The sequence below is a fragment of the Xyrauchen texanus genome, chromosome 27 (genome assembly GCF_025860055.1).
Source record: "Xyrauchen texanus isolate HMW12.3.18 chromosome 27, RBS_HiC_50CHRs, whole genome shotgun sequence".
Lineage (NCBI taxonomy): Eukaryota > Metazoa > Chordata > Actinopteri > Cypriniformes > Catostomidae > Xyrauchen > Xyrauchen texanus.
The window spans coordinates 9258687-9282543 of NC_068302.1; the positions used below are offsets into that span (position 1 = coordinate 9258687).

General features: G+C 37.4%; 1 protein-coding gene across 3 annotated transcripts in view; it reads right to left on the minus strand.

The window, feature by feature from the left end:
- Positions 1-1104: 1104 nt before the first annotated feature.
- Positions 1105-23857, minus strand: part of fgfr1a (fibroblast growth factor receptor 1a) — an 82875-nt gene continuing 60122 nt past the window's right edge. For 2 of the 3 annotated variants that reach the window (XM_052094933.1, XM_052094932.1), the window contains exons 9-18: positions 20421-20611; positions 19196-19341; positions 17403-17524; positions 14585-14695; positions 13844-14034; positions 13548-13670; positions 7346-7416; positions 7114-7251; positions 6924-7029; positions 1105-2366 (exon numbers count right to left, since the gene is read on the minus strand). In XM_052094933.1, coding sequence (XP_051950893.1) covers positions 2187-2366; positions 6924-7029; positions 7114-7251; positions 7346-7416; positions 13548-13670; positions 13844-14034; positions 14585-14695; positions 17403-17524; positions 19196-19341; positions 20421-20611 — 1379 coding nt within the window. In that variant the 3' untranslated portion in view covers positions 1105-2186. The remainder of the gene's footprint in view (positions 2367-6923; positions 7030-7113; positions 7252-7345; positions 7417-13547; positions 13671-13843; positions 14035-14584; positions 14696-17402; positions 17525-19195; positions 19342-20420; positions 20612-23857) is intronic. The other variant, XM_052094934.1, reaches the window with a different exon arrangement.

The window sequence follows — 23857 nt, forward strand, 5'->3', positions numbered from 1 at the left end:
CACCGTGTAACCTTCAACCATAGTCTTAACCATATAAATCAAGCCTTGGCTGCAATAACGTAAGCTGGTACCGGGCAACAAGGTTCACTTGGCTGCAGAAAACATGCGTGTTGAGGAAGCGATGCATCAGCCAATGGCAGGGAGCCAGTCACCATTGGAAACAGTGGCTTCAGGCTGATGCACTTGTAGCACAGAACCTCTTTAGGAAGGGTCATTCACACTTCTATATATAAAGCACTAATGGTTACGCTCAGCTTTCAGCTGGCATTTACACAGCAAGCTATGCATTATAATATTTAATCACCCCTATTAACCTACGCTAAATGAGTCCATTTTGTTGTAAACAATTTATGTTTGTATGTAAACTCGTCAGCAAGATATTTACAAGGTTGTTTATGAAGTTTATCAAACCTTGTGGAGAGACATAAATCTTTCCCATTTAAACAGAGGCACCCTTGCTGTTAAAGGGATAGTTCACCCAATAATGAAAATTCTCTCATCTTTTACTCACTCTCATGCCATCCCAGATGTGTATGACTGTTTTTCTTCTGCTGAACACAAAGATTTTTAGAAGAATATTTCAGCTCTGTAGGTTCATACAATGCAAGTGAATGGTGACCAGAACTTTCAAGCTCCAAAAATCACATTAGGGCAGCATATAAGTAATCCATACGACTCAAGTGGTTTAATCCATATCTTCCGAAGAAATGCAAGAAACAGATCAATATTTCAATTCTTTTTTCCTATAGCTTACTATTTATAGTAAAAAAAAGAACTTGCATATTGCTCTGTTTCTCACCCAAAGTGACTGAATCGCTTCAGAAGACATGGATTAAACCACTGGAGTCATATGGATTATTGTATACTGCCCTAATGTGATTTTTGGAGCTTGAAAGTTATGGTCACCTTTCAGTTGCATTGTATGGACCTACAGAGCTGAGCTATTCTTCTATAATTCTTTGTCTGTGTTTTGAATGAGGGTGAGTAAATAATGAGATCGTTGTCATTTTGGGTGAACTATCACTTTAACACATGGTCATTAAATTGCATGGAAGATAAATGCCTAGGTACAACTACTGTACATTTGTGTTCGATGGAAATTTCTTTCTTTTTTTTTTTCTCCTATGACCATTAAAGAATGTATCATTAAGTGGTACTGACTCATTAAAAGGAATAGTTCACCCAAAATTCTATCACTCACCCTTTTGTTGTTCCAAACTTTGTTTCATCAGTGGAACACAAAAGGAGACATTAGCCAGAATAACAGTCACTTTCATTCAATTTCATTGTAAATCATGACAGAACTTTCATTTTTAGGTGAACTTTCCCAATGTAAGACAGAAGATGAGAACCATAAAACAGTAGGCTAGCTGTTTTTCAACTATAGTAGCAGATATACATATAGCTTAAATCTGACATTGTACCGAGTACCATCTGGGAGATAGCAGCAGTTATGAGCCACTTCTGCCAGGCTGCAGCACTGACACACACGCACACAGAGTAACAAAACTGGCCATCTATCAGCTCTTAATAATATAATTTCATCTACAATTCTCATGGATGTTTTACAGTCTCTTTCAAAAAAGCTACACTTCAAAAAGTTCTACATAGGCACCCTGGTACAAAAAAGCAACACAATTCAAATAGTGTAATAAAAATAAGGGTAGAGTGTAAATATATTCATATTTATACATTTCTAGCTATATTTACAAGAAAAGTTGTCAGTCGGATAAACTGTTTGCCTGATGTTAAAATGCAACAGGGTAGACCTTAGTGGAATACATTTTCTTAAGTATTTGGTCTCAGAAACAATAGAAAGGTCCTTGTTAAACATCACCAGAAAAAACAAACAAATCCAACCATCTGTCCATCACACTTAATGATATCACTTCTTTAAGGTTTTATCTACTGTACATGACAAAGGAGGATGTTTCAGATATTTCGTATTGAAAAGTCTTCAGAAATGCTCTTTGCTACTACTCTTTGCTCAAGTGCCCTCAGTAAATGACCAGTTTGCTCTCCTACAGCTGTATAAAAATAGCCGTAACGCGGCGATGTCCATCCCAAGCAGTTCGTCTCTTGGCAGTTCTGTAGTAGTGTGCTATGTGGCAAAGCGTTATCTCTCCTAGAGTTCGTGGGTTGAGTCCAGCCAGGTAGCACACTGAAGAGTAACGGATTCAGGAAGCTCAGCGCTTTTTAAACGGCACTCCGCGGTTAGGGTGCGGGGGGAACTTGGGCAGGCAGGGTTCATCAGCACCAGCGTCGTGGGAGAACACAGAGTCTTCACCAGAGGAGCAGGTAGAGCTGCGTGTGTCTGGGAAATTTGGAGAAAATTGGTCCAGAGACACCGACAGGTCCAGATACTCCTGAAATGAAAAGCAAACAGCATTTACATGAGGGGCAGTACTGTGTGTCTGCTGTCGGTACTGGAGAAATTAAGAAAATACATTTATTATTGCTATAAAGAGAAAGTTATTTTATCTCGCCAGCCATTTCTATGTATAATAATATGAAACCATTTGTCTGTGATGCAATTTAGCTATTCGTAGTGAGAGAGCAAGAGAGAGAGAGAGATATCGCTCACGCGGAGCTACAGCGAACACAACACGAGCCCTGCATAATGAGTGACAGAACTAAACATTCAAACATAGCCTGGTTTAGATCTGTGATATTAGGCTGATTTTATTTTAGATTTCGCCTTTAGATTTTCTGTCTAGCACAACTTCCTTCCCTTCACAGCGGTGCACTGACATTTCTCCCTTAAACTCAAACTTAACGTCAGAATCAGCACGATCGGTGATTGTTGTAAAATGCAGTCTAGCTACTGTTGCTAAATTGCGGGACGCGTTTAATAATAAAAAGAGCGCAAGAGATACCGGTCCCAAGGTGGCGTGCGCTCCGAAACACACCGCAACGAGACAAGCAAAGTATAGGCTACTTTGGGTTTCATGTGCGCGTCTAAACGATCAACTATGCACAAAAATATGTCAAAACGACCGGCATGGAGATTCACTTAAACACAGTTTATGTCTTAAATGGACGTAGTTATGGAAATAGTTGGGAGACAATATGCTGCATCAGGAGCCTATTAGATCTGCACTCGGTCTTAAAGGAGAAGCTGTCTAATAAACATGCTGACGATTGAGCCATTACTGCGAATCAAACAACAAAAGGCAAAGAGAAAATCACTTACAGCTCTTGAATGAATAACTTCTGCATTAATGAGCATTAATCTATCTATGATAAACTATGCAGTGTTATTTTACAATTGATTACTAGATTATTAGATTTCTTTTTAGACCACACCTGAACAGTAATGTTAGTAGACCTTCCTGAAATTAAAGGGCACCTATTATGGAATTTAGAAAATTACCTTTCATGTAGTGTGTAACATAGATTTAAGTGAACAAAAACATCCTGCAAAGTTTATATATGAAAGTTCACCGTAAAAAAAGTTATTGTCTCTCAAAAGTAGGAGTCGACTCTGAGTCAATGTAATGAATCGATTTTCCAATGAGTCATTTTCCTTTTCGTTGTGACGTCAAGACAACAAGTTATGAAATTGGCCGCGCCCACTCATTGCGCACGCAGACACCAGGGAAAACTTGAAAACATCATGTCGACAACAAGACGCTGTGTTCTCACGTGCGTATCAAAAGCGACCTTTTTTTCACTGCCCAGGGACGAGCATGTGAAGAATCAGTGCCGAGAGTTTATATTTACAACTATACCACACAAGTATAGCCCGAACCTTGTGCTGTGTTCGCGTCATTTTAATGACGATTGCTTTACGAACATGAATGCTTTCAAGTGTGGATTCACGAGCCGGTTGATACTGAAGGAAGGTTCAGTACCAAGTTTATTTGGATCAGCTTCCTCCTCTGAATCACAACCTGTAAGTATTATTAATAATTGTTGCTTTTATGTGTTTTTTAGCATGCTTAATAAGTATTTGTGTGTGTTGTGTATGCGTTATGCTCAGCGCAGCTTCTAGGTCTCCAATGTCAATTTTTTTGAAATATGTGAAATGTTTGTCGATGTTATTGGAGTTGTCATAAAGAATAGAGCAATAACTTGTAGTAATGCAGTGCTTTATCAATATGTTTATGCGTTGGGCTAACGCAAACAATAACTGATTGGGTGTTTACCACCGAACTTTGGGCTATGATCGCTAACATAAATCAACTCAAATTCCTTCTCTGATTTAGATTTTTTACTACAAAGCGGTGATGGGCGTTCCGTTTCCGACAATCTCTGCACAGATTATACCAATCACAACTGACTGGGTCATCTGACCAATCACCGCAGATTAGCGTCACGCAAAGGAGGGGTTTGGAAAAATGAGTCGTTGAACGAATCATTTGGGAGTCGGTGAGCAAATCAGGTAAACATGAATGCATATTATAAGACAACAAAAGTGTTTTTTGTCATTGCATGCATGTAAAACTGTTGTTGGGGACTCCCAAAACAATATTAGGAACATTTTAAATGCCATAATAGGTGCCCTTTAAATCCCTGTGCCTATATAATGTTTATCTTTGTGTAATTGTTTATCTTTTGTTTATTTTTGTTTTAATATATATGTAGTGTCTTCCAGTCAGTCACTTCGGACGCCTCAGGGGTTTCAATAGATTGTTCGTTTTATTCCAGTATAGCATTTGATTATATCGATAAATAAACCGACAAGTAAATAAACCCCTGAGGCGTCCGAAGTGACTGACTGGAAGACACTACATAGTTGAAAACCATATGCCTGCTGGCGTCCATGCATTTCCAACGTTCAATTCCAAAAAACTGTTCAACACATGGATTCCTCCTTTGTCTACCTTTATGCCACTAATTGGCACAGGTGTGCAAATTTAACTCCTTCTGTTCCAAGGCCTTCCAAGGCCGCAAGATCATGATTCACCAGCAGGGGTTATTAAATTAACTTCAACATAAATGTCACAAATGGCTCCTTTGTTATATATATAACAAAAAGAACCGTTAAGAATACCGTTAAAGTACCGGATCGATAAGCAGTATCGGTAAGAGTAGTAATACCATTAAAACCTTAACGATACCATCCCTAGTTATGCCTGTGCTTCTCTTGGATGCTCTGAATATTGGATTATGTGTCTGGATTGCCCCTTAATTAAAGCTGCATTTGGATCTCAACCTTCGTGTCTCAGAGCAGTTCGTAACACCTGCTTTGTTTATTTAATATATTTTTTATACATTATTTATACAATATGTTTTTACATTATACATTTTTAATTTAAGTGTACAAGTACAGATTGGTCAAGTGTTCAATAAATGTATTTGTTGAGGAATTTTGTCTATCTTAAGTAATTATTTGTGTTACATTTTATCTTTCAAATAAAAGGTTCAAATAAGAGGTTAAAAACAAGCACATATCGCCCAAAATAAATCGGCAGCATTAATCGGCCATCCCGGATTTCAAAAGATCGGCATCGGCCTGAAAAAAAACAATATCGGTCGACCTCTACCCTCATGCCAATCGAGATGTGTATGACTACTTTCTTCTGCTGAACACAAAGATTTTTAGAAGAATATCTCAGCTCTGTAGGTCCATAAATGCAAGTGAATGGTGTCCAGCTCCAAAAAGCATATAAAGGCAACATAAAAGTTATCCAGAGGACTCCAGTGGTTAAATCCTTATCTTCAAAAGCCATAAAAGTGTGGATGAGAATCAGATCAATATTTAACTCCTTTTTTTACTATAAATCTCCACTTACACATTTTCTCTTTTTGTTTTTGTTCAGATGCTTTGTGAATATTGCCACCTACTGGGCAGGGAGAAGAATTTATATATAAAAAAAAAAGAAAAAGGACTTAAAATATTGATCTGTTTTTCACCCACACCGATCAGATCGGTGATTATATGGATTTAACCACTGGCGCCGTGTGGATTACTTTTATGTTGCCGTTATGTGCTTTTTGAACCCTCGAAGTTCTGGCATTCACTTGCAATGTACGGACCTACAGAGCTGAAATAGTCTTCTTAAAATCTTCCTTTGTGTTCTGCAGAAGAAAGTCTTACATATTTGAGATGGCATGGAGGAGGTGAATAAATTATTAATTTATAGTTTTGAGTGAACTATCCCTTTAACATTGTGTCATAACCAGCCATGACATTAAACATCTATGGAGCCCTGTGGCAGGGCGGAGCCGGGTCGTGATTCTACACACCCGGTCCCTTATCAGGCTTATCAAGCCTCTGAGAGGAATAAAGGCCGACTGCGGAGGATGGTGCGGGAGAGAGAGATCATTTACGGACATGTCCGTCACGTTTGTGTTTTTGTCTTTTGTTTCAGTTTATATTTAAAACTATTATTTATATAGTCAAGCCGGTTCTCACCGCCTCCTTTCCATTGAACTGCTTTACAAGCCCATTACAGGACAGAGAGGGAATTTATTTTTGGAAATAGATTTGCTTTCACTTGTAATAGTTTTGTGTCCATTTAACTATTGTTTTACATAGTAACTTTAGTTGCACTATGGTACTTGTAGTAAAAATCCCCACAAAATGTACCATGGTTTTACTACAGTAACCAAAATGTGACAATTTCTTAATAAAACCATAGTAATAATACAGGAAATCCAATAGTATGGTAATAAAAATCATAAACATTCTCCCCAAAAAACATGGCTAATACAGTTTTAATATAGTAGCATGATTAATATGTTGTATATGTATCATGCCTTTTTAAACTTTGTAAATGAGTCGCATCCGTTAGCGTGTTAATTCTGACAGCTCTAATATATTCGAAATATATGAAAAGTACATATTTCATCATGTCTTGTCATAATTCTTTTTAATTGATGAAACATTCTAGCACAGTAAAAATACATGTAAAGTCTTGAAAGCTCATTATTTGTGGATTCACAACAGCTCTGATGCAGCTTCTGCAATTACTCACCTGATTGGACGTCATAGAGAGGGTGCGGTCTAGATCTTCTACCAGCTGTTTGAAAGTGGGTCTTTGAGATGGAACAGCATGCCAACAATCTCTCATCATCATATACCTGCAACACAAACAGTTGTGGGGTGAGTTCCTCTGAGATCCTTCCAAAATCTACATTTTTATGAGCAACAATGATGGCTCTTACAGTTCGTGGGTACATGTGGAGGGGCGGTCCATGCGGTGGCCTTCCTTAAGCAGTTTAAAGAGTTCCTCTACAGGAACACCTGGATATGGTGAGCCACCAAGAGTAAAGATCTCCCACAGTAACACTCCAAAAGACCACCTAACACACAAAGACACCAACAGAGAGGCCATTTTTATTATGTATAGACTTGCATTTTGTATCCCAGTTAGATTGAGAATATATTCAGACATACACGTCACTCTGGTGGGTGTAAATGCGGTCAAACAGAGCTTCAGGTGCCATCCATTTCACCGGTAACCGACCCTGTGAAAAACACAAAACACTTCATTCAGCAACTCATTACCTCTATGAGGTTACACAACAATAGATATCTGTTTATAACAAATGCTGCTTTCAAGTCCTCCTGGAAAGTTCCACCTTACAAGTTTGGAAATCGCAATGACGAACTTTTGTGCGTTCAAGTTTCAAGTAGTTTTTGTCATATCAAAATGGATACATTAAGCAATTTCTTCTCTTTTTAACTTTGACAATTACACTTTGTTTCAATAATAATTATTTGTTATATATGACAGAGCTTAAAGACACCTAAAGTAATGCTAATGACTCACCCTTCACAGTTTGTTCTGTACAAATTAAATGGTAATTTGTTAGATACCATATAGTTCAAGTAGCTGTTTAAAGTTGATTGGTCGATGGCGGCCATGTTTTTCAAGATATGCAACTGTCCTCGTAGACCTTTATGGCAATTCGGACAAAAACAATGCATGCAAAATATCAAGTTGATCTGACCATTTTTAGATTTTTAATCATTATAGCGCAGAGAGCCAAGAAGCAGAGGTGCACAATTTTTGGTGTTTGTCCTCAGAATGACCCTTTACATATCTGTACCAAATTTGATCATAATATTCAGTTCAAGTGTTAAAACCATTTAAGTAAAAGTGGCCACGCCCGTTATCCACGTTTTGGCATACCTTTGTGATGCTGAATCGAAAGTTCTAACTTTTTTTTGATAATTATTAATATTGGAACTCAGGCCTCTTTGGCAAAGAGACAAATAGACCTTCCACGTTTCGTTCCGATCAGCCTTTTTTAACACTATCAAATAGTTGCTGAAATTTGATTGGTCAATGTTTTTAAAGATATGAGACTGTCTTCATAGAGATGGCACATTGGACAAAGACACTACATGCAAAATTTCAAGTTGATCAGACCAACGGTTCCAGTTAGAGCCATGTTTAGATTTGTAATTATTATAACACCACAAGAGGTAGACACATTTTTTGTGTATGTCCTCAGTATGACCCCATACATAAGTGTACCAAATTTGGTGATAATATCTCATTATCTCATCCATTCATGAGTTATAACCATTTTAGTAAAAGTGGCCATTCCCACTACGTACGTTTAGGCGTACGTTTGCGACGACAAATCAAAAGTTAAACAAAAGTTTTCATATTGGGACTCTGCTAAATCTTTATGCACTGGTTTGGTTCCGATCAGGCAAATGGCCTAGGACTAGTTTGTTTAAAAAAAAAATCAAACACTCCTAAATAGCAGGAAAACAAAAGGGTGGAGCAACATTTTGATGGTTTTCCAAAATAACTGTATTTCTAGGCCTTACTGTTCAAGAGTTATGACCCAAAATGTGAATTTTCTTCTTTTTGTTCAATGTAGCACCCCCCTTTGGCCAATCGGGCGAGGCCATGAATATGGCTAGCCAGCCCGAGTACTACCATTCCCCAAAGTTTCAAGTTTCTAGGACTTAAGGTTTGTCTGCACTATCAGCTTTAGCAGAGAATAATAATAATAATAATAATAATAATAATTCTTACATTTTCTAAAGGGGTTCAGCCCTCCGGCCTTGAAACCCTAATATTAATAATAATAATAATAATATTAATAAGAAAATCCTAAAAAAATCAATAGAGTTCCAGCATCTTCTGTGCTTGGCCCCCTAATAAAAATCCTGACAAATACAACAGGGTTTCAGCCCTTTGGGCTTGAATCCCTAATATCAAAATCAGTATGGATACAATAGGGTTGCACCTTTGGTGCTTGGACCCCTAATAAGAAAATCAGTACAAATACAATAGGGTTCCCGCCAGAGGTGGTGCACTACATTTACTCCGTTAAATTTACTTGAGTAACATTTTGGGAAAAAATACTTTTATGAGTATGTTTTATGGTGGGTACTTTTCACTCTTACTTAAGTCAAAAATATACTTTACTTTGTTACAATGGTAGTACTCCTGTCATTACATTACTGGTTTTAATTGATTAAGTGTTAATAAATGCGTAATTTATTGAGATTTTTGAACGGGACTTTCACAGCTGCACGCTGTCACTGGAGTCGCGTTCAACACTACAGCAGCAACCGCGCAAAACAAACATTTCTTCACTCCACACAATGCCTTCATTATACACCAAGCCAAGAAGAATATATTTCAAGATTAAAATTGCAGCTCCAGCTTAAGAAAACATGGTGAGGTACATTTTCGAGATCCTGATAATGTGGGCTTGTCTGTGTCATGGTGATACTCATTCATTTTCAGGGTGAGTCTGTAACTATGGGCTCTTGACCTCAGTTTCTAAGTTTACATTTTTATATCAGCGCTGTAACACATTAGTGCCTACTGTATAAATCCTTGAAAACATCCACGTTAAGTGCAAATGTTTTGCCCTGCCTATCGCGATTGTGATCATTTCTGCACGTGCAAGGTTGCCGCATGCACAGCGTTTGACAGAGGATTTATCTTATGGAAACAAGCTTCCAAACACAGAGATAAGGTGCATTTTTTACCCTTAGTATACAGAACTAATTATCTAAATTCTTTTGACACAGAAAATGCTGGAACCACCCTGAACTAAATTCACGCAGGACGTAAAAAGCTGTGAAAAATATGACAGAAGGCATGAATAAAGCATGACCTTGCTTCATTGTATAATTAAACATTAAATATAATTTGGGACTGTGTGGCTTTGTTCACGTTTATCACCGTAATAATTACTAGAAAACGGTTTCCAAACTTCTCTTCTAATTGACAGATTCGTCCAAATCTGAGAAGCATTCTTAAAGTGGTAGTTCAGCCTTTAATTAATATTCTGTCATAATTTCCCCGCCCTCATGTTGTTCCAACCCTGTGAAACTTTCCAGTCCAGTAACGATTCCAGTAGTTCTTTTAGTACTTTTGAGGAAGAATTGTTTGAAAATAAGAAATGCAATTCTTATTGGATTTGCTGTCCTCTGCAGGCTGCTGCCAAATGATGAGATTCTTTAAGATTTCTACAGAGCAGATATAACAAATCAGAATTAAATTGAATACATTTCTTGTAAAAGGTGTATTTGCTGACTTTTTAGGCATATATACAATCCAATAATTGATCCTAACTAGGCTATATCTGGACAGTGTCTAAACAAACAAGAAATGTGATGGCATATTTCATTTTAAATATACAATTCCTTGTATTACAAAACTTGTGTATCTTTAATTAAACATTGTCATATGAACAACCAGTCAGTAACTGCACTGCTTGATTAAAGTGTCACAGGTCTAAAGTCACATGACAGTAACAGTTCCAGAGACAGTTTAGACTGTGTTCTGTTGTCTAATGTTGTACTTCAAGCTTGGACAATCATAACTTGCACATCAGTGTACGATTAATACAATACCGGACAAGACAGGAAGCACTTTATGTTTCGGGCTGTAGATTAAAAAGATCCAGCTCATCTAAATCGTTCTTTGGGAATCGGACCGTACCAGAAGCACTGTCTATTTCGCGCTGTAGATTCAACAGAGCCGGCTCATAAGAGTCATTTATTTGTGTATTTTAAGCTTTTAACCCAGTAGAGGGCAGCACTGCTACAGAAATGCGCTGCTGGAAACACTGTCAGAGTATTTCAGTACGGTGTTCCAGCCGCATCGGTGGAAAATTCACACAGGAGAATTGTTAACTGAACTGAAAGTCACGAAGATCCTCCGATTCCAGTATTTTGTAAAGAATGGACCCGGTTCTGAACAAGAACTGGTTCTCAGTTCCCAACCCTAGACATTATCCTGTAGGACATCGTAATAAACTTGGGAATTAATTTTTCCCTCGTTGATGGCAAGTGGTTCAGGCCCCGAAGCAGCAAAGCAGCACCAAATCATGATGTTCCCTCCACCAACCTTCCCTGTTGGGATGTTTTCATGTCGGTATGCGGTGCCCTTTTACGGCATACGTAGTGCTGCGAGTTCTTCTCAAACATTTCAAACTTAGTTTCATTAGTCAACAAAACATTTCCCAGCAAAACATGTTCTGGAGTGTCAAGGTGGTCTTTGGAAAATTTCAGGCACGCAGCAATGTTTTTGTTGGAAAGCAACAGCTTCTTTCATGGTGTCCTGCCATTGACACATGCCTGTTTAATGTTTTCCATATAGTAGACTCATGAACAGAGATGTTAACCAGTTCCAATGATCTTGGCTGGAGCCACAGTACTAAATTGTCTCCATTTATAGACAATGTGTCTAACTGTGGACAGATGAATATTTAAGCTCTTCACGATAACTTTGTAACCCATTCCAGCTTTATGCAAAGCAACAATTCTTGATCGTAGGTTTTCTGAGATCTCTTTTTTGCAAGGCAAGTTCCACTTCACCAGATGCTTCTTGTGAATAGCAAACTCGAAATGTTTGAGTGCTTTTTATAAGTCAAAGTAGCTCTAACCCACACCTCCAATCTGGTTTCATTAACTGGATGCCAGGTTTGCCAACTCCTGACTCTAATTAGCTTTTTTTTGTCTTCTTTAGCTTAGGGATTTACTTACTTTTTCCACAGCACTACTCATGTTTAATGGGATGTGTTCAATAAAAGCAAGAATAAATAATTGTTTGTGTGTTGTTAGCTTAAGCACATTGTGTTTGTCTATACTTGTGACTTTAATGAAGATGAGGTCACATTTGATGAGCAGTTAAACTGGCAGTAAAACGTACGAAACAGGCTAAATAAGTAGCATTTTTGAGTACACAAAATGCATAAAAAAAGTATGCAATCAACATTGAAAATTACTACTTATTATGATCAATACCAATTTGCTTCTGCCATGATTCTTTAATTGATATGCCACCAACTCAAAATAAAATGTGATCTCAATTACTATTAAATAAAACTTGTTGTTGTGTTATATACGCTCATCTTGTAAATGCAATTATTTCAATATGACTTAAAGGCAGCAAAAGATAACTAGCTGAGATAGTTTCATAGTATTAATTCAATGAGCGCTTTAACATGCACATTCTTACACTGATTATACTTAATATGCCGACCGCCTGTGTTGTCATGTAAACGCAATAAACAGCTTTCCTTTATCAGTGTTAAGTCATAAACAGCATAAGAATAAATCGATCGACACGGATAGATTTTTGCCAATTAATCCCATCTCGCTTTGCATGTAAACGTGATGCACTCACCGAGAAACTAAATAGCAATCGAAGAACATTTTGGTATAGCAATTTAACATTTTCAATGACTTCTGCCTTATAAGGGTCTTACCAGTGGCGGCTGCTGGTCTTTCAAAGAGGGGACCCTATTTTTTGCACTAAATCAATCTTAGGTGTTGATCTGCCCTGCTGTTTAATTCTAATTTTTTCCTCGTAAGGAAGACTTTCAAATGGCTTCGCCAAAATCAGGTCGACAATATTAGCACCGTCTGCCATCGTGCGCAGTTTCACCCGTACGACGCTAGCCTAGCCTACTGTATGAATGAATGACCGAACGAACGAACGAACGAACGCTCTAAAACAAAATATGTTAAACTTGGTAAAACTGAAACAAGGAATGTGGTGTATAATTGTGTGAAATGTATTATGCAAATTGACTAGCAATTTTGCCAAACAAATATAAAGAAATAGGTTGCAGCAGTTTGTCTTTCGACTACACTTGAGAAATCCATGATGGGACTGAGCGCGAAATAGCTTCAGTGACTTCTTATAGTACAGATTCAGCTGTCAATCAAAAGGAGATGCAGTCTTTCGACAGATCCTCCAATCATCACGCTGAAGCCCGGAGTCCGGGCCAGCCCACTCCTCATTCACCCCCAGAGACGCTGAGCGTCCGTGGGCGGACATAATCGCAGCATTTATCCAATGACCGTCTATTTTCGAAGCACTGAAAAAAACTGTTCAGAGCAGCCCCATTGAAGTCAATGGACGCTCGGCTTCAACAGGGAAATGCACTGACGCTACGGGAATGTATGAGAAGTAAATCGAGTCAGCCGACCTGCTATATGTAATGTAGCTGATTCTGAACGAACTCGTCTTCGAGATCAACGTGTTCTAACGCATTTTTAGTCAATAAATTGTTTACACAATAGTACATATTTGACCATTATTTTTTTGACATTATAGGGGAAGCTGAGCTTCCCTTGCAGTCTTAAAGAAATCCCCACTGGGTCTTACATTGGTGGTCTTCTTGTAGTAATCAATATGATGGATGTCTCTGGCCAGGCCAAAGTCTGCTATCTTCATAACGTTTTCTTCAGTTACTAGAACATTACGGGCAGCCAAGTCTCTATGAATACACTGCAAGAGAGAAAACACACCCCCACACACACATGCATTATTCAAGGGAACAATTAATCAAAGTCTAGGAGAAGACATGGGTCAATAGCAATACCCTCAAAACAAGCTATTCAGTCATATGTCAATCTGACTGGTATCACCAATGACAGAAAAATAGCAATTGAGATACCAACCTTCTTGGATGCCAGGTATTCCATGCCACGTGCCACCTGGTAGGCGCAGGAGACAAGATCTTTGAATGACATGTTCTCCACGGGCACCTGGTCTGGGTTGTAGCAGTACTCCATTCCGGGAGGACGACGTACACGCAGGTATTCTCGTAGATTACCCTTTGCTGCAAACTCCACAATGACGTAGAGTGGACCTGAAGCAAAAATATGAATATATTTCAGTCACATAAAAATTAAGTAGGATTACAACACAAGCTGATCGATATGTATAAAAATCACCGATATGGTGGACCGATATTGGTTTTTCAATGGCTGATACTGATGTCTAGAGATCAGAGTGACCAGTATAATGCAGATATTTATACATCACAATTTAATGAATGCAAATGTGAAACAAAATGTAACTTAACACTTAATTAATGCACTAATAAAAGTTGTTAATCATCCATTGACAAAGCTGTATTTAGAATAGAACAAAAAGCCAAGCAAGTCCAGTTATCAACCAATGCTGATCATTTCAAAATGATGTGGGATTTAATAAAGAATTTAGGTTATCACATTTATCTAGCTTGTGAAATCCCAACGGCTGATGACAACATTCTGTCCTTTTGAAGTCAAAAGAGCGGCACACCTAACAAATTGATTTCAAAATATGAAATGATTTATACTCTTATTGCATTATCTCAAATTTCTCCCTCCACCCATCTGTCTCTCTCCCTCTTTCTTCCCGTCTCCTCTACTCACCGTCTTGTGTGCAGGCTCCCAGCAAGTTGATGATGTTCTTATGTTTGCCAATAATCTTCATCATTTCCATCTCTGAGATGAGGTCTGACAGGTCCTTCTCTGTGGCGTCGGCTAAAAAAGCAAAATTGATGAACACACTTATATTAGTGTGACAGGTCACGAAACCTTCAACTTCAAGGCTGTGGGGGAAAAACAGCTGGAAGCCGACAGCCGGTTCAGAGAGGTTATTTTTTTTATTTCTCCCTAGTTGAAAGGTGTTTTTATACAGTATATCTGATGTGGACTTGACATTGGACATTGACTCTATTTTGCTGACATTTAATGAACAATTACAGGAAGCATGGCCTCCCTTAAAATGTAATCAGAAATAACATGTTTATTAATATGTATAAATTCTATATTTTTTGTAGATGGTGGTGGTGCGGTTACTTACCTCAATCTGGTGAATATTTTTTTTATATAAAAAATATATTAGAGTTGTTGAAAGTAGGTTTAAAATACACTCCTTTATACTTTTATTCTTTTATTTAATGTAATTTATCTTGTCATCAATGAAAATCAGCGATAGTGTCATTTATACAGCTTGTTGACTAATAACAGCTGTGCTTGAAAGCGCAAGCTTATTATCACGTCACAGGCAACTGAGTCATAAGTGTCCCACTGTTCAGTGGATTAACACCCTTGGCTAGTGCCCAAATTCATGTTCACAATATATTGATTCATGACAGAGCGCTAGGGAGCTGATTGAGACACATCCTATATTTTCCAATACCAGTTTATTATTCGCAAAGGCAATATTGTGATTTCAATCTTAATTCAATCAATCGTGCAGCATTATTGGATATCATACCAATGTCTCAGAAGTCAAAGTCTGCTTGTTTCAAAGCGTTTTGAATGGTTTCCCTCATCATGTGGTCTATAGGTACAACCCAATTCCAAAAAAAGTAGGGACAGTATGAAATATACTAATAAAAAGGAGTGATTGTAAATTATATTCACCCCTTTGCTATATTGAAAGCACTACAACTACACATTATATGATGTTTTACCTTGTGAATTTCATTGTTTTTTTAAATTGTACAGTCATTTCTAATCAGATGATTGCAACATGCTCCAAAAAAGGCAACTGAAGACTAATAACAATTTGACGAGTTGAAATAACAAAAGTGATGTGAAACATTTGAGGCAATTGTGTCATAGTACTGTACACTGTATAAGGAGCCTCCAAAACAGCCTAGTCCTTCAAGAGCAAGGATCGTTCAAGACTTGTCAATTTGCCAACAGATGCTTCAGCAAGTAATCCAGCACTCCCCAAAGACAAATTGGATGAATTTGGGATATTTCACCCTCTACAGTGCACAATATAATTAAAAGATTCAAGGAATCTGGACAAATCTCCATGTGTAAAGGGCAAGACGAAAACCACTTCTGAATGCGCATGATCTCCGATTCCTCAGACATCACCGTCTTAAAAATGTCATTCATCTGTAATGGACATCATGAACATGGACTTGGGAAAACTTTAGTAAAACTTTGTTAGTCAACACCACTCGCCGCTGCATCCACAGATGCAAGATAAGACTTTACCATGCAAAGCAGAAGCCATACATCAACACTGTCCAGAAGCACTGCAGACTTCTCTCTCTCGGTCTCATCTTAGATGAAAAGAAGTAGAACAGATTTCCAAAAAGTTTTGGAAAAACACAGCCATCATGTTACCTGTATGTACCAGTATCTGTATGGCCCAGGGGTGTGTCAGTGCCCATGGCATGGTTAACTCACACATCTGTGAGAACACATGAATGCGTCTTATCCAGGGGCATCCCTGCATTTTCCAGCAGGACAAATTCAAACCAAATACTGCCCAGAAGTGCATGGCTGTGTAAGCAGAGAGTGCGGGTGCTAGATTGGCCTGACTGCAGTCCTGACCTTTCTCGATTTAAGAATGTGTGACGCATTATTAAGCACACCATACGGCAACAGAGACCCTGTACAATTGTGCAGCTAAAAGCATACATAATAGATGATTGAGGGAAAATTACACTTTATAAACTTAAACTTGTATCTTCAGTGCTTCAGTCCAATGCTTAAAAAGTGTTATTAGAAGAAATGGTGATGTTTCACAGTGGTAAACACTCGACTGTCCCAACTTTTTTGGAGTGTTGCAATGATCTGATTTGAAATTACTGTAAATTAAATAATAATGAAATTCACAAAGAAAAAAATTATATAATGTGTAGTTGTGATGCTTTCAATATAGATAAAAGTGTGAATATAAATGACAAATCACTCCTTTTTGTTTTTATTTAAATTTTTCATACTGTCCCACGTTTTTCAGAATTGGGGATGTAAGTGCTACTTACACAACTGTCATGTCTGTAACGCTGGTTTTTCCTCAATGTATGAATGAGAACGAATAAAAATGTTATATTACATGTTCTTAGGAGTATCAACCCTTCAGTATATTGTGGCTATTATTATTTCTGGATTGTGCATTTGAATTCATAGTTTTTACAAAGGGTTCTTAGTAAATAAACCATCTGTTTATTTAGTCAATAACTGGCTTTCTAAAGTTTCTGGCCATTGGATTGCTGAGGAGAGGAAAGGAGACATCAGTATTTTCGGCAGAATAAACACACAGCTCTGGTATGGTATGTGACACAAGAGCTCCATTAATATGCTTCAGGGACAAAGTGGAACAGAGACGAGAGCTCAGTAAACCATTACATTCCTCAAGAGATACACAATTCCAGCCAGAGTTTGCTGACATTTTCCCCATTGTTATACCCTACACAATAAACGAAAAATAAGCCCTTACATTTGAGCATCTTGACAGCAACCTTGGTGACACGATTGGGTTTGTCTTTGTCCATGCCCACAGCCTCTGCCATCACCACCTGCCCAAAGCAACCTTCTCCAAGTGGCTTACCAAGAACAAGCCTGAGATACACACACCAACAAAATTTATTTTGACAAAGCACTGTGTTTAATAGTCAACATTAATTTCCATTGATTAACGGGATAGTTCACCCAAAAATCACCACACAAACACATATTTTTAGAAGAATATTTCAGCTCTGTAGGTCCATACAATGCAAAGTGAACGGTGACCAGAACTTTAAATCTCCAAAAAGTACACAAAGGCAGCATAAAAGTAATCCATATGACTCCAGTGGTTTAATCCATGTTTTATAATAGGTGTGGGTGAAAAACAGATTGATATTTAAGTTCCTTTTTAATACAGGGTTGCTGTAGTTTTTAAAATCAAATTTAAGACTTTTTAAGACCTTATTCAAGACCTGAACATATCAAATTAATACAGTATCCCCATGCCAAAACAATTTCAAAATAAATCATGTATCACAGACTCTTACTTAAACAGGCAGGGTTGATTCATAGCGTGGAATTTAAAGGCAGTTTAACTTTGAAATACACCGGGGACTCTTATTTTGAAATGTTTGCACTTTACTGCTTCAAGCTGCTCATTCAAACAAATAAGGGATATAAAATGTGCACTCAGACAATAATCAAATGAAATGTGAACACCGTCATATTTCATCAACACTAAATCATCATCATCAACAGGGAATCATTAATGATCACTTACATACATTTCTGATATGTCCTAATGATTGTGAACTGCTCTGCAACAGCTGAAAACAATTACAAGCCCCCTGCATGCTTGGAGAAAATACAACAGTGCTGTGTTTTCACTTTGAAGGCTGCAGCACAGGCATTTATTTAATTAAATAGTATTCTTTTTAAGTTTGATAATCACATTAGGTCATATCACGATTTCTGTCTTTCCGCCCCCAAATTTAAGACCTCTTTAAATGATAATTAAGACATTTTTATGACTTTACATTTTGGAAAGCTGAATTTCAGACAATTTAAGACTTTTTAAGGACTCGCGGTAACCCTGTAATAAAAACTATCCTCCCTGCACAGTAGGTGGCAATATGCATAAATAATGTGAAGTTAACAAAATTAACAAAAGAAGTAAAAGTGGAGGTTTATAGTAAAACAGGAACTTCAATTTTGATCTGTTCTCACCCACACCTATCATATTGCTTCTGAAAATATGGATTTAAACACTGGAGTCATATGGATTACTTTTATGTTGCCTTTATGTGCTTTTTGGAGCTTCAAAGTTCTGGTCACCATTCACTTGCATTGTACGGACCTACGGAGCTGAAGTATTCTTTTTTGTTTGTGTTCAGCAGAAGATAGAAAGTCATATACATGACCACATGAAGGTGAGAAAATAGTAAGAACATTTTCATTTTTGGGTGAACTATCCCTTTAACATTTACTTTTAAATGGGGGCTTTACATTTTAAATGGAACCTATAGACACGTGTATTTAATTAATATATATATATTTCATCTTATTTAATAAATTAAATTTCATTTTATGGACCATAGCAGAAAACCCCTTATTTTTCCATAATGCCCTAATTAGCCCAAAATGCTAATGTTAATATTCATATTTTTAAGGTTCATTAAAGACAATGCAGTGGACATTTTGTGGTCACTTAATATAATATGTCCATGATATAGCACTATTAAATGTACTCTAGTTCAGTACAGTCAGTGTGTGTTTGCGTGTTACCTGTCTCGGAGTACCTCCCAGCGAGGGTCCTGGGGCAGTTCATATTCAGAGACCCCTGAGAGCATAGGTGAGCCACTGGAGGAGAGACGGGAGGTGCGGACCAGCTTTCCCCCTGAGTGCATTGAAGAGCTGGAGTCCAATGACACCTGCACACAAACACTTAAACCTTACTCTCCATACAAAACTGCTGTAGAAATAAGGTTGAAACCAAAAAATGGGTTGTGTGTATGTGGGTACCTTGCATGAGGTGCTTTAACACCAACATTGATATAATATCACAAACGTCGCCAACCATTTTACTGACTTCCAAGACACAGAAACGATCGCAATAAACTGTCATGCTCAACATTTTAAGATGGAAATGTATCTAAATACAAACAATAATAAATAAATAAATAAATAAAAAGCTCAATTAACACGGAGGACCAAATGTGCAAAAACAATAAAAGTATACATTAATAAATTACCCAAATTATTAAATGTTATTTTCACAAAATTAGCCCTAAAAGTATATATTTTTGTATTATTTTACTCCTTTATTCATTTATGTAAATACATAAAACACATTTATTCTTGTATCTATTATTTCTGTATTAATTGTATTCAATTATTTCTGTAATTGTTTTTTTATTCCATCTTTTATTTAATTCGAATTTTTGCAGCTTTGGTCCTCATGAAATTTTCAATAAAAGCTGGAGTTTGTAATTTCACCAAACAAATTTGAGAAAAAAAAAATAAATAAATAAAAATAAAGACAGCTTTCCCAAATACTTCCTCCACCTACCAATGATTGGGCAAACAAACAGTCCCGCCCAAAACTCACACTATTGGTTGAGCCAGTGTTGCCATTTTGGACTGGTCGGGATACTCAAACAAACAAGGGAATGTTGTGACAGCGCCACAGTGTTCGTGAAAATCACCCTACGAATGGCTGTCTTTAGTGGTCTCTGCATATTAAACTGGGACAGGAGTGTTATCATAAAAAACTAATTTTTAAATTAAAACGGAATACCATTAAAACATCTTCAAACTGAATTGTGGTCCTGGGTGACCTTTATGGTCTTACTCTGACCTCTGACCATTTTCTTTTTGAGTTAATGCTTATAGCATAGTACATTACTATAATACCCCAAACACTAATGTTAACATAGCAAGGAGCTGTTGAAATAAGGTGTTTTTATGTTTAGTGGTAAAAAGTTCAAACCCCCTATCTACTTTCTGTTACCTGTCTGCGCAGTGGGATGCTCTTGGCCAGCTTGTGGACGGCCAGCTGGCTGTTGAAGTCACTCTTTTTGGCCGAGCTGTGCATTTTGGCCAGTACGGCGGTCACCACCATCACACAGATGAGGAAGAAGCCCACGCAGTAGATCAGCACCTCCAAGTATGTCTGGTTGGGCAGCTGAGTCGGGGGAACTGCTGGATTTTGAAAGGAAAGAGCAATGCAAGGTGGCAGAAGGGAGGGAATGAGCTTGCTGAAGGGATGAAGTTGTGTTCATCTATAATATGAGTGCTAAGTTTAACAAGGGAAATCTATTCTATTAAATGGCAAAGAGAGTCCAGGATTCAGTACCAGCAGAGCTTTGGCCAAGACAGCAATTGACCCAATGCCAAGTCTGACCTTAAAGGTGCACTCAGAATTTTTTTTTACACGTCGTCTTGGCCATACACTGAGAAGCATCCTCATTCATATGTAAACCTTTTCAGCTACAAATGTGTGGTGATGTGGGCGTGGCCGAGCGATGTCTGTGGAGAGTGAGGCCGGGACAGGAAGAGCTGTAAGGATTGACACCTGTGGAAAATTATCTCTAACAACTGTTTTGTGTTACAGTGAAGAGCTGGAGAGAGATAAAGAGCAGCCAGAACTGCAGTTGGAGGGAGAGAGACCTGAGTTTTACAACGCTGCGGGATGGCAGTATGACTTTGTGTTGTTCAAACAAGGACTTTGTTGAGTTATAAGAAGCTAATGAGTTTGTGTGCATGCTGAAAATCTCCCTAAAGTAAGTTGGTTCCATATTCCTAATTTTCACTTAAACTGACCTGAGAGTGTCAAACAATGCCATTGAAGAAATTCACAATTCACAGTCAGCCATAACTAATTTAATCTATGAGAGAAAATGTTGAATAAAAGGACAGTTACTGGGATTAAGCGAGAAGCACTTGGCTGGTCATGTGATCTTAACATGGCCGCACACATGAGGTGATCCTCTCTATGTAGATTCAAACAGCTTTTATAATGTTACTGTTATGACTGGAGTCTTCATCTCATGTGAGTGGTCATGATTTAATACACTTTTCAAAATGATTAAGGAGAAAAACTTTTTTTAATGAGGAAAAAATGACTGAGTGCATCTTTATGTTACATGCCAATTCTACCTTAGCCAATGTTGCAATCCACCACATTATCAGACAAGCTTTTGCTCTTTTCTAAGCAAGCTTACAGAAGTCCTGTGTGTTTGAATAGTTGTAAACTGAATTTTAGAGAAAGCATGCAAAGTATGGTAAAATGTTGATGCCAAGGCACTTTGAATTATGAAGCCCATTTCCACCACATTGAAAAACAAAATTAAAAATCAGGCTTTGTTAGTCCAAACTAAGTCATATATGAGATAAGACATAATAGATTTAGTCATATTTTGAGATAGTAATAATTATGAGATACTAATCGATTATGAGTAGGGCTGTCAGTCGATTATTATTTTTTAAAATCGCGATTAATCACATATTTTTTTGTTAATCGCGATTAATCGCAGATTTGGAAAACACTCGAATTTGACACTATGCATTTATTTCCATCTTAAGAAAGAAAACAAAACAATATGTAATAATATAATGCTTTATTAACATTTTCCAAACAAAGCTTCCACAATATAAAGACAATGCACTAAAATATCACCAATTCAAGTGACATTAAACATTCCCAAAGTTTAATTGGGATGTTGACTTATTGAAAGAACTAGTCCCCATAGGTTGAAGATTCATTCATATTTACATTAATGTCATATTCCTATATACATAATTTTACAATTAATAAATTAATCTCATAACATTATTTATGCATTTGCAACTGCTGTGTAAAATCATTTATTCCTGCTCTGTGAAAATACAACTAATTGCCACTTTAGATACAGCTTCTGTGCCACCTTTGCTGTGTAATGTTGCCATTAGTCCCCATAGGTTTAATATTCATTGCAATGGGCATTAAATCTCTTATACTCTCAGCCTCCACAATATTAATCTGCTGGTAGACTGTGACTATCCGCTTTGTTACAGCAATCATGAAGCTGCGTTTCCTTAAAATTATGACTTGGTTATAATTTTATCTCATAATTTTAACTTTTATCTCATAGTTTTTCATTTTTACCTCAAGGTTTGAACATTTATTTTAGAATTATGTCTTTGAACCTAATAAATGTGGCTTAGTATCTCAGAATTATGACTTTTTATTTTAGAATCATGAATTTGAATATAATCGTTTACTTTTCATCTCGTAAATATGCAATACTAAGTCAAATGTATGCCTTGTCAAAGAACAATTTTTTTACACGTGGAGGAAACAGGCTTCCGTATACTGTATAATAGTGACTAGGTACCCGGAGAGGACACACATGCTAATTACTTAATGTTAATTTTAACTTTACGCATTAATTCTAATCACAGTAGAGGTGATCAGTAAATCGCTGTAAATGTATGCCTTTTCCTTTTTAGCTTTTTGTGATTTTTTTTTTACAATTTCTTTAAAGAAAAATGGCAGATAAAACACTTTGCAAAGTCACACTTAATTTCACCCAGACAAGAATAATGTCCACTTTTAATTTTTTTCTGTTAGTGTAAATCTCTTATTTATTCTTTTGGAAATTCAGTAAAGCTTGTATGAAAGAGCAACTGTAACAAAGGGGAAGGAGCTTAGCAAAAGGTCAATTGTTGCGGGTCATGTTATTGCTTTAAGTAAACGCATCGCAATGATATGAAAATGGACTTTGCTTCAGTACTGTAACAATATATTGCATAAGCAAGAGGCTGTTTTCAAGGCTGTGGATGAAAGTTTGATATATATATATACACACACTCACCTAAAGGATTATTAGTAACACCATACTAATACTCTGTTTGACCCCCTTTCGCCTTCAGAACTGCCTTAATTCTACGTGGCATTGATTCAACAAGGTGCTGAAAGCATTCTTTAGAAATGTTGGCCCATATTGATAGGATAGCATCTTGCAGTTGATGGAGATTTGTGGGATGCACATCCAGGGCACGAAGCTCCCGTTCCACCACATCCCAAAGATGCTCTATTGGGTTGAGATCTGGTGACTGTGGGGGCCATTTTAGTACAGTGAACTCATTGTCAAGTTCAAGAAACCAATTTGAAATGATTCGAGCTTTGTGACATGGTGCATTATCCTGCTGGAAGTAGCCATCAGAGGATGGGTACATGGTGGCCATAAAGGGATGGACATGGTCAGAAACAATGCTCAGGTAGGCCGTGGCATTTAAACGATGCCCAATTGGCACTAAGGGGCCTAAAGTGTGCCAAGAAAACATCCCCACACCATTACACCACCACCACCAGCCTGCACAGTGGTAACAAGGCATGATGGATCCATGTTCTCATTCTGTTTACGCCAAATTCTGACTCTACCATCTGAATGTCTTAACAGAAAT